We start from the raw sequence: 11209 nt of genomic DNA on the forward strand, positions 1-11209 counted from the left end.
TTCCCCCAACATCCCCACTCCCCTCCCCAGGATACATACCCCACACCCTCAACAAGACAAAGAACAAAGAAAATTTACAGCCCAGGACTAGGCCCTGTGCCTATCCAAATCCACTGTCTAAAGCTATTGCCCAATTCCTAAGGATCTGTATCCCTCTGCTCCTCACCTACTCATGCACCTTAAATGAATCTACTGTGCCTGCCTCTACTACCTGTGCTGGCAACGCGTTCCAGACACCCACCACCCTCTGTGTAAAGTATTTCCCGCGTGTATCCCCCTTAAACTTTCACCTCTCACCTTGTGCTACCCCCAAATCCTGAGCTGCATCCCAAGATATCACCCCGCCCTCAGTGACAGACCTCTGCCTTGCAACATTCCCAAACACCCACAGCGCTCCCACCGTCTGGCTCAGCTCCCGGGAACTTGGATGGGATTGTCTGAAATACTCACAGCACGAATGTATCGACTGTCTGTGGCAGCTGGGAAGATCTCACATTGCAGGGTCATGTCCCTGAAACAGTAAGACAGGGTTGTAGGACTGCAGCAAAAATCGCAGTGAGACAGCATGCATTGTCCCACAGTAACACACAGCAGTCAGTGTGCAGTGAAGTCCCACCACTGGTCTCCAGTTTGACGAACCGAGTTAGTTTTACTTACAGCTTCTGGCATGTGCTACTGAAAGCTTTCCACCAGGGGTCAGACTTGTCGATAGATGTCACTGACTGGTCCATGCCTTTCTGCGAGCCAAAACATACCAACATAAAAATATAGCAAATAGCAACAGGGGTAGACCATTCCAGCTCTTCAAGCTTGCTCTGCCATTCAATGGCTAATCATCCAACTCAGTCCCCATTCCCAGTTTATTCCTGTATCCTTTGATCCCACTACCCTAAGAACAATGAATATATTGGTTTCGGCCTCAGCCACCAAGAATTCCATAGGCCTGGGTTACATTTCCCCACCTCAGCCTAAAACCCTGTTTCCTTTGACTGTGAGCCCTGAATTTGAAGGACATCATTCTTGTGTTTAGCCTGTGTAGCCATGTCTGAATTTTGTCAGTTTCTGATATTCCCCCTCCCCCCGCACCCCCTCATACTTCTCAAGTTCGGTGAATATAGTCCCAGCTGAACCATATGTCAGCCCTACGTTCCCAGGAATCAGACCGGTAAAGCTTTGTTGCCTCCCTCCATCGCCAGAACATCCTTCCTCAGATAAGGACACTAAAACTGCGCAGAGTACTCCAGCACTGGTCTCACCAAGCTCCTGTACAAGGCATCCCTCCTTCTGCACTCCAATCCTCTCACTATGAAAACAAATATATCATTGCTACCTTCACCCAACCAGGGCGCCCTGGCAAACACAGGAAATCTGACCCCAGCTTCATGATTCCAGGGGCAGCTCCACCGGTGACCTCCCAACGGCCTGATACCGACAAAATACCGGAGCCTCCAGGCATCAGGCAAGATCTGCCCCTGACAGAACCAGATCCCACACAGGGAGAGTCCAGTCCACGAGGGGAGAGTCCACACGGGGAGAATCCAGCCCACACGTGACTGATAATAAATTCAGACTATCTGCACACACCACCTGGTTAGGACCATGAGAAACAGGAACCGGGGTAGGCCATACAGCCTCTACTCCATTCAATAGTATCAAGGGCGATCCTGCCGTCCACCGTCCTGCCCTTCCCACAAAGCCTGGATTCCCCAACTGATACAGAACCCGAGTCAGCCTTAAATATACACAAGGACTCTGCCCCCACCAGCTCTCTGTGGCAAGGAGTTCCAAAGATGCATAAGCCTCTGAGAGAAGAAATTCCTCCTCATCTCAGTCTGAAATTGGTGCCTCGTTATTCAGAGACTATGCCCTCTGGTCTAGACTCTCTCATCAGGGGAACCATCCTCTCAGCATTTGGCCTGTCACACCCTTTAAGAAGCTGAGATGGTTATTAAGTACAATAAAAGGCACTGGAGAGAAATGTGTGGAGCAGATTAAACCACAGTTATTGTCATCACCTGGTGAAATTCGTACACAACTCCATCGCCAGCATCCTGACACCACGTCTTAATTTGCTCTTCAAAGGCCTGTAACAAGACAGAAAGACACCACGGCCTCTCAGTACTGCCATTCGGGTCACACATCCTTCACCTACACAGGCAACAGGAATTACACCTGTTGATTATCACACATTTAACAGAACGAATCGGCCCAACCCTCTTCACAGCCGCAGTTTAAAACAAAGTATGACGCAGAGCCACACAGGGTCAGATGACCAAATCTGTGGTCGGTTTTCTGGAGCAAGGCGAAGGACGAACTTGAGGCAGCGTGGCTATGGGAAGGAATTCCAGAATTTGGAACTGAGTATCAACAGCATGCTACCCGCTGGTAGCACGGCCACAACTGGGAAACACAAGAGGCCAGAATTCAGGCTGTGAGCATCAATGATAGGGGGATACTGGGCTGTTGGAGACTGGTTCAGATATTCACTCCAGGGATGTGGGCATCACTGGCTAGCAGCACTTACTAGTTGTCCCGAGATGTCCTTGAGAAGGTGGTGAGCTGCCTTCTTGAACACCTGCTGTGGGTAGACCTACAATGCCATTAGGGAGGGAATTCCAAGATTCTTACCCAGCAATACTGAATATTTCTGATGTCTAGATGCTGAGTGGTTTGGAGGGGCTGTGGGGTGGTGTACCCATGTACCTGCTGCCTCTATCCTTCTAAATGGAAGTGTTCATAAGTTTGGAAGGTACTGTCTAAGGATCTTTGGTGAATTTCTGCAGTGCATCTTGTAGATGGCACACACTGCTGCTACTAGGCATTGGTGGTGGAAGGAGTGGATGTGGTGCCAATCAGGTGGGCTGCTTTGTCCTGGGTGGTGTCAAACCTCTTGCGTGTTGTTGGAGCTGCACTCATCCAGGCAGGTGGGGAGTATTCTTGGTCAAGCATTGGACAGTCAGGAGGTGAGTTATTCACTGCAGTATTCCTAGCCTCCAAGCTGTTCTTGTGGCCACTGTGTTTTACTTGGTGAGTCCAGTTGAGCTTCTGGTGAATGGTAAGCCAATCCCCAATTGGGGCATTCAGTGATGGTAATGGTAGCTAGATGACCTCTTATTGGTGATGGGCGTAGCCTGGCATTTGTGTGTTGCGAATGTTACTTGCCACTGGTCAGCCCAGTCTTGGTTAGGTCTTATTGTATTTGGACACGGACTGTGAATGGTGCTGAATATTGGGAAATCATCAGCGAACATACTCATTATGTTGGAGGGAAGGAGGGATAGAGCAGCTGGAAATGGTTGGGCCTAGGACACTACCCTGAGGAACTCCTACAGAGATGCCTTGGAGCTGAGATGACTGACCACAGCTTCCAATGTGCCAGGTATGACTCCAATCATCAGAGAGTTCTCTCATATCCCATTGATTCCCAGTTTTGCTCGGGCACTTTGATACCACACCCAGTCAAATGAGGCCATAATGTCAAGGGATGTCACTCTCACTTCACCTCTGAAATTCAGCTCTTTGTCCATATTTGAACTAAGGCTGTAATAAGATCAGGAGCTGAGTGGTCCTGGCAAAACAGGTTATTATCGAATAAATGCTGCTCGATAGCCCTGTTGATGACACCTTTCATCAGTTCATTGATAATTCAGAGTAGACCGATTGGGTTGGATTGGTCCTGGTTTTTATCAGTAGGACATACTTGGGCAATTTTCCACATTGTCAGGTAGATGCCAGTGTTGTAGCTGTACTGGAACAGCTTGGCTAGGGGAGCAACAAATTCTGGAGCACAAGTCTTCAGTACTGTTGCCAGAATCTTGTCAGCGCCCATAGCCTTTGCAGTATCCAGTGACTCCACCAGTTCCTTGATATCACATAGAGAGAACTGAATTGGCTGAAGGCCAGTATCTGTGATTCTGGGGACCACTGGAGGAGGCCACGATGGATATCCACACAGCACTTCTAGCTGAAGATTGCTGGGAATGCTTCAGCCTTATCTTTTGCACTGATGTGCTGGGCTCCTCCATCATTGAGGATGGCGATATTTGTGGAGCCTCCTCCTCCAGCATGTTGCTTAATTGTCCACCACCATTCATGACTGGACGGGGCAGGACTGCAGAGCTCATTGTGGGTTCGCTTAGCTCTGTCTATCACTTGCTGCTTACGTTATTTATCATGCAAGTAGTCCTGTTTGGTAGCTTCACCAGGTTGACACCTCATCTGCAGGTATGCCTGGTGCTGTTCCTGACATGCCCTCCTGCCCACCCCATTGAACCAGAGTTGATTCCCTGGTTTGATGGTAATGGTCGAGTGGGGGATATGCCAGGCCATGAGGTTACGGACTGTGCTGGAGTACAATTTTGCTGCTGTTGATGGCCTTCAGCGCCTCTTGGTTGTCCAGTCTTGAGTTGCTAGATCTTTTCAAAGTCAATACAGTGATAGTGCCACACAACATGACGTAGGGTATTCTCAACGTGAAGGCAGGACTTGTTCTCCACAAGGATTGTGTGGCGGTCACACTTACAGGTACTGTCATGGACAGATCCATCTGCAGCCAGCAGATTGGTAAGGATGAAGTCAAGTATGTTTTTCCCTCTTGTTGACTCCCTCACCACGTGATGCAGGCCAGTCCAGCCTTTCAGACCCAACCAGCTTGATCAGGAGTGCTGCTGCCGAGCCACTCAGAGTACCCTTGGCATCCTCAGTGCTCCCTCCAACTGGTGTTCAACAAGAGGGGGGACAGTACATGGTAATCAGCAGGAGGTTTCCTTGTCCATATTTAACCCAAAGCCATGAGACTTCACAGGGTCAGGAGTCCATGTTGAGGACTGCATACCACTGTGCTGCCACCTCTGCTAGGTCTGTCTTGCCAGGGGGACAGGACATATCCAGGGATGATGATGGTGGTGTCTGGGACATTTTCTCTAGGGTATGATTGCATGTGCGGATGACTATGTCAGGCTGTTGCTTGACAACTCTGTGAGACAGATCTCCCAATGTTGGTACTAACCCCCAGATGTTAGATAGGAGAACTTTGCAGGGGCGGGAAGGCTGTTTCTGCAGTTGTCATTTCCAGGGCCTAGGTCAATACCTGGTGATCAGTCTGATTTCATATCCTTGAGATTTCATAGCGATTGACACAACTGATTCGCTTGCTAGGCCATTTCAGAGGGCTGTTGACACTCAACCTCATGGTTATGAGTCTGGAATCACATGTAGTCCAGACCAGGTAAGGATGACAAATGTCCTTCCCGAAGGACATAAGTGAACCAGGTGGGTTTTTCCAACAATCAACAATGGACTCGTGGCCATCAGTAGATTCTTAATTCCAGATTTATTTTTAAATTAAATTTAAATTCTACCACCTGCCAAGGCAGGATTTGAATTCGGGTACACCAGAACATTAGCTCATGATAAAACTGCTGGGCTGTCAGCTTCCCCCAGGAAGGGGGAAAGGCAGGGATGAGAACTTTGGAACCGAGATGTTGCTTGACTGGGAGTCAATGGAGATCAGTGAACTCAGGTGTGAGGAGTTTAAATCCTGACAGAATACAGTGCTTCTGCTGATAGGGTCCACAGAGGTTACAGGCCAGAGTGGGTTGCAATAGCCAGCAGTGCATGAACTAAGACAGGACAGTATTGTCGAGGAGTAGTAAAACTAACAAAAATGGAAAAGGAAAAGGGTGGTTTGGATACGGGGGGGGGGTTATAAGCTGATCTCAGGGTCAAAAATGACACTGCGTTTGCAGAGGAAAAGGAGCAGACCATGGAAGGATAATACATGGACCCCTCTTTCAATATAAAACACATCTCATTTTCACAAATAACAGCCCCACTTCCCCATGTACCAGGCACCTGTCCCCATGGAGCTGGCCACTCTCCCTGTAGACCAGGCCCCTCTCCCCCCGTATCAGACCTCTCTCTTACTCCCCGTGCACTAGGCACCTCTCCTGATGGACCAGGCCCCTCGCCCTCTCCCCGTGGACCAGGCCCCTTGCCCTCTCCACGTGGACCAGGCCCCTCACCTCATCTCTACTTAAATACAGCAGCAATGAAACAGACTAATACTGGCCAAGTTGATACCTTCAGATCCACAGTTGGGGGAATGCGAATATCGAAGCTCGCCATCATCTCTTCAGGGACAACATTATAGGCAACGCCTCCTTGTAATAAGGTCAGGTTGATGGTGGTAACATCTCCGAGGGTCAAGCACTGACTCAGATCTAACCTAAAACAAGAATCAGGAGCAAGGTTAAAGGTGGGACTGAGTCTTGTTGCTGGCCCTGAACGTTGTAATCCTCAAACCTTTTAATGGATTGCTCTTTGAGGGAGAAGTCTGCTCTATCTTTGTAAGCCAGGGCTGAGTCTATCTCCGTATAAAGCTTGTCTTTCCTAGCCCTAATCTTTTTCTACTCATGATTTTACACATTTAAATCTTTTGTCCAACAAAAGAGGTGGTCCAGTCAGTCTAAATACAATTAATTTTCTTTCAGTTTGTTAACAGCACAGGAACCTTCCTTTAATTATCAAATCCATTACCACCGAGGCCCTCTGCCATATCATTTACACAACAGGAACTCCCCCAAAGTGACCGTACCCAGAGCAGAAGACTGTCCATTCAGCACCAGCCTCTTGGTCAAGCTGTAAAACCTCGTTGGCAATTCACCTCAACTTTGTGTCTCTCTGACTCCGTTCAGCCTTACTCAGATTAACCATCACCTTATCAATTCTCATTCCCAAATGGACTCTAACTGCAGACCCAGAACAGACACTGGGAACACTAAAGGAAGAACTGACATTTAGATGGGCTTTGCACTGTGCCAGAGCAAGTTCAATGCACGCCTGTAAAATGTCACTGGGTGCATTGTGGCTAATACAGGTCAGGCCTGTCTCTCATGAGCGGGATAGAAGTATTCAACTCCTGATCATCCTGACTAAACAGCTGGAGGGGAAAAGTAGGTTAGAAACTCCACAATGACACTTACGAGCCCGTCTATGCGAACACTGTGGTCAAGAAAGCACACCAACGCCTCTACTTCCTCAGGAGGCGAAGGAAGTGCGGCATGTCCACTAGGACTCTTACCAATTTTTGTAGATGCACCATAGAAAACAACCTATGTGGATGAATCACAGATGGTATGGTAGCTGCTCTGCCCGAGACTGCAAGAAATTGTGAACACAGCCCAGTCCATCTCAAGACCAGCCCTCTACTCATTGACTCTGCCTACAAAAGTTTGAAAACACGAACGAACAGATTCAAGAACAGCTTCTTCCCTGCTGTTATCAGACTTATGAACGGACCTCTCAGATATCTGAATTGATCTGTCTCCGCACCTTGTCTGTAGCTGTAACATTACATCCTGCATGCTGTTCCATTACTCTGATGTACTTATGTAAGGCATGATTTGCCTGGATAGCATGTAAAACAATACTTTTCATTGTATTTCGGTACATGTGACAATAATAAATCAAATCAAATCAAAAACTGTACAAGTGCTTTTGTTCAGACAGTGCAGCAGTTCCAATCAGATTCAAAATGTCTTGTCTTTATAGTACAGAAATAACAAACATGGTATGTTCCTCCACATCAATGGGTCACCGTAATTAACTGAAGCAAAGTGATTCCTAACTTCACTCCCACTGCCTGGTTTAGACTTTTCTAGATTAGATTAGATTCCCTACAGTGTGGAAACAGGCTCTTCGGCCCAACAAGTCCACACCGACCCTCCGAAGAGTAACCCACCCAGACCCAGACCCAGGCTAATGCACCTAACACTGTGGGCAATTTAGCACGGCCAATTCACCTGACCTGCACATCTTTGGACTGTGGGAGGAAACCGGAGCACCCGGAGGAAACTCACGCAGACACGGGGAGAATGTGCAAACTCCACACAGACAGTCACCCAAGGCTGGAATCGAACCTGGGACCCTGGTGCTGTGAGGCAGCAGTGCTAACCACTGAGCCACCGTACCGCCCTTGCTTTGCATCTTTGCTGTTTGAAAATCTTACTCCATGCTTCACTTCTCGCTCCCCACAGCGAGAGCGGGAAGTTTGACAGAGCCCCTTACCAAGCTCCCCGGGATGAGCCACTCGGCAACTGAATGAATCTGAGGCGATGGTCGAGGATCCAAGCTGTGGGAGGACTGGTCTTTATTTACAACCGTTGAAGAAATATCAACATGGGATTTAGTATCTGCCAGAGGCACTGCTCAGCCAAATAATTCCTCACCACTTCGGAGCCAAATCCATAAGCCTAACTCTGTGGTCAGGTGGCCAGCAACAGAAATGGTTACCAAACTGGTTAAGAGCTACAATCAAAGCATGCTGGGAACTTTGGTCAAGCGAGTTTAAACTCTGACCTCCGTTACAGCTACAGCCAGGACACGTTGCGACCTGCAGTTTCCTGTATTGACCCCCAAATAAGGCAAGAGTCATGGTGACGGTCTGCTAGACTCAGGGTAATATTTGTTTCAAACCAAACTTATAGAGTTCGAGTTAAATGTGAATTACGCTAAAGTAAAGTCAGATGAAGAGGTTTAAAGTTGAAGTAAAGTTACATGAAATGAGAAGTAAATGTTGCAATGAATGTATGTTTTATATTAATACCAAGCGAGAAGGTGACCCAGGTATCCTTTTGGGTAACAAATTTCACACAGCAATATCCCACAGAGAGATAAGAGAGGTGAGAGATTACACCATCTCGATGGCATTGACTGACAGCTGATGATTGATCAGATCCTCCACTCCTTCCCAGTAATACTGTCTGAATCCCCCAGTAGACATGGCCTCAGGTTAACAACTCATCTGAAAGGATGGCATCTACAACAGTGCGTACTCCCTCAGCATGAGAGAGCTGCAGTGAATGGTCAGGACAGGAAGCAGTCAGGAAAATGGGGCCTACAAGGTGATCAATTACTGGGGAACAAGATGCAGGATAGAATATAAATCTCACCTCTTCTTCTCCTTCTCTCGAAAGTCCAAGAATGAATTCAGAACTTTACGCTGAAATTTTAAGAAAGGAATCAAAGAATTAATGATGCTGTCAGCTATTTCTGCTCGTCAGATCAGTCCATCATTTTCTGAAGGGCAAGAGATGATTAGAATGTCTCTTACTGGAGATGGGTCATAGCCTGGGCATTTGTGTGGCTCAAATGTTACTTGCCAGTTTTCAGCCCATGCCTGTATTTTGTCCAGGTCTTGTTGCATTTTGACACAGGCTGCTTCAGTGTCTGAGGAGTCGCGAATGTGCTGAACATTGTGCAATCATTGGCGAACATCTTCTGACCTTATGATGGAGGGAAGGTCATTGATGAAGCAGCTGAAGATGATTGGGCCGAGGACACCACCCTGAGGAACTCCTGCAGAGATGTCCTGGCACCGAGATGACTGACCTCCAACAACCACAACCATCTTCTTGTGTGTCAAGTACAACTCCAACCATCAGAGAGTTTGCCCCCTGATGCCCATTGATTCCAGTTTTTGCTGGGGCTCTTTGATGACACACTCAGTCAAATGCAAAGGGGAGACACTGCACAGAAGGATTGTGCGCCTATTTCAGTGTTTTGGACTCAAACTGTGACAGAGCTGGGGATTGGAGTGGGATAGAATTGGAGATGGGCCAGCAGCAGAAATGGCTACCAGACTGATTAACAGCTACAGGCAAAGCATGCTGGGAAATTTGGTCAAGTTTAACCTCTGACCTCAGTTAAAGCTGCGGCCAGGACATGTTGTGTCCTGCAGTTTCCAGTGTTGACCCCTAAATAAGGCATGTGTCATGGTGAGGGTCTGCTAGAATTGGGGATAGGTAGTATTCACTTCAAGCCACACTTAGGGAGTTAAAATTGGAGTTAAATGCGAAAGTCAAAGTGAAGTCAAATGAAGAGAGTTAAGGGATTTGGAGGGGGACAGAGTGGAGACGGGAGGGGGGGGGGGAATGTCGGAGTTGGATCGGGAGAGAGGTTTGAGATTGGGTGAGAGCTGAGGTTTGGAGGGAGGGGCTGGGGGAAAAGCAGCCTGGGGAGAGGGGCAGGGTTTGGTCACTGAATGTGAACACATACCAGCTTCTCTGCAGCTGTGTTCTCTATGAAGCGGGAGCCATGTCCTGGACAGCCCGGGCAGTGCACGGTGACCCCTACAGAGACACACACACATGGCTTAGCACAGCTTCAGGGACAGTCTTCTCCTGTCCTCCACTATAGGAAGCTACACTCCTAACATGTCAGTCCACAACTCTGCAATCTCAACTTTTCCCAGATTCCAGTGCTATCACCAAACACATCAGGACATGGTTAGCACAGAGGTAGATACAGAGTAAAGCTTTCTCTACACTGTCCCCATCAAACACTCCCAGCACAGGGATAACACGAGGTTAGATACAGAGTAAAGCTCCCTCTACGCTGTCCCCATCAAACACTCCCAGCACAGGGATAGCACAGAGGTAGATACAGAGTAAAGCTCCCTCTACACTGTGCCCCATCAAACACTCCCAGGACAGGGTCAGCACAGAGTTAGATACAGAGTAAAGCTCCCTCTATGCTGTCCCCATCAAACACTCCCAGGACAGGGACAGCACAGGGTTAGATAAAGAGTGAAGCAACTTTTACTCCATCCCCATATTGTCACATCACCCACAATTGCGAACTTGGCATCAGGAACCAAAGCTCTGTGTCAGGCCCCATTCCTGGCACTGCCACCCTCTAGGAGTGAAAAGGTACTTACACCACACGCTCCTCTCACCATAGAAGACTGTGAAGGCATCAGTGGGGTTAGCCAAACCTGCGGGCACAACAGCGACCATCAGTAATCGTTATCCAGAGGCGAACATAGGACAATTCATCTTGACCTAAATCTTGCCAGCAGGGCACACTTGTTCCGGAGTGCCCCCCCACCCCCGGGTGAGGCCAGATTTCAACTGGAGGGGAGAGAGAGGTCTCTGCTTCTCATTACTCCCCAGAGGGAGCCCAGACTGAATGGCCTGATACACCCGAACCTGGAAGATGTTTGCTCAAATCTGGTTCCAGTGGAATGTTAGCATTGGAGGGTAAGTGAGTCGTGTGTCTGTAAAGGAACACTGGTAGGCGCAGTGACTGTCAGAGCATGAGGGAGAGAAGGAGGAGACACGGGGGAATAAGGGAGAGGGGAAAGGGACAGTGAGAAGGAAGAAGGGAGAGGGAGAGTGAGAGACGGGGGGCACAGGGAGAGGGAGGGAGA

The 11209-nt window shown here is 48.4% G+C and overlaps 1 protein-coding gene across 2 annotated transcripts in view; it reads right to left on the bottom strand.

Moving 5' to 3' along the window:
• Positions 1-289: 289 nt before the first annotated feature.
• The window catches only part of LOC122559125 (aminoacylase-1-like), a 30384-nt gene continuing 19464 nt past the window's right edge, over positions 290-11209 (bottom strand). Inside the window, exons 7-13 of one of the 2 annotated variants that reach the window (XM_043708455.1) lie at positions 10718-10774; positions 10057-10130; positions 8952-9001; positions 6082-6226; positions 2016-2084; positions 658-737; positions 290-511 (exon numbers count right to left, since the gene is read on the bottom strand). In XM_043708455.1, coding sequence (XP_043564390.1) covers positions 409-511; positions 658-737; positions 2016-2084; positions 6082-6226; positions 8952-9001; positions 10057-10130; positions 10718-10774 — 578 coding nt within the window. In that variant the 3' untranslated portion in view covers positions 290-408. Of the gene's footprint in view, positions 512-653; positions 738-2015; positions 2085-6081; positions 6227-8951; positions 9002-10056; positions 10131-10717; positions 10775-11209 lie in introns of those variants that run through there. The other variant, XM_043708456.1, reaches the window with a different exon arrangement.

This window comes from Chiloscyllium plagiosum, chromosome 18 (assembly GCF_004010195.1).
Source record: "Chiloscyllium plagiosum isolate BGI_BamShark_2017 chromosome 18, ASM401019v2, whole genome shotgun sequence".
Taxonomy (NCBI): domain Eukaryota; kingdom Metazoa; phylum Chordata; class Chondrichthyes; order Orectolobiformes; family Hemiscylliidae; genus Chiloscyllium; species Chiloscyllium plagiosum.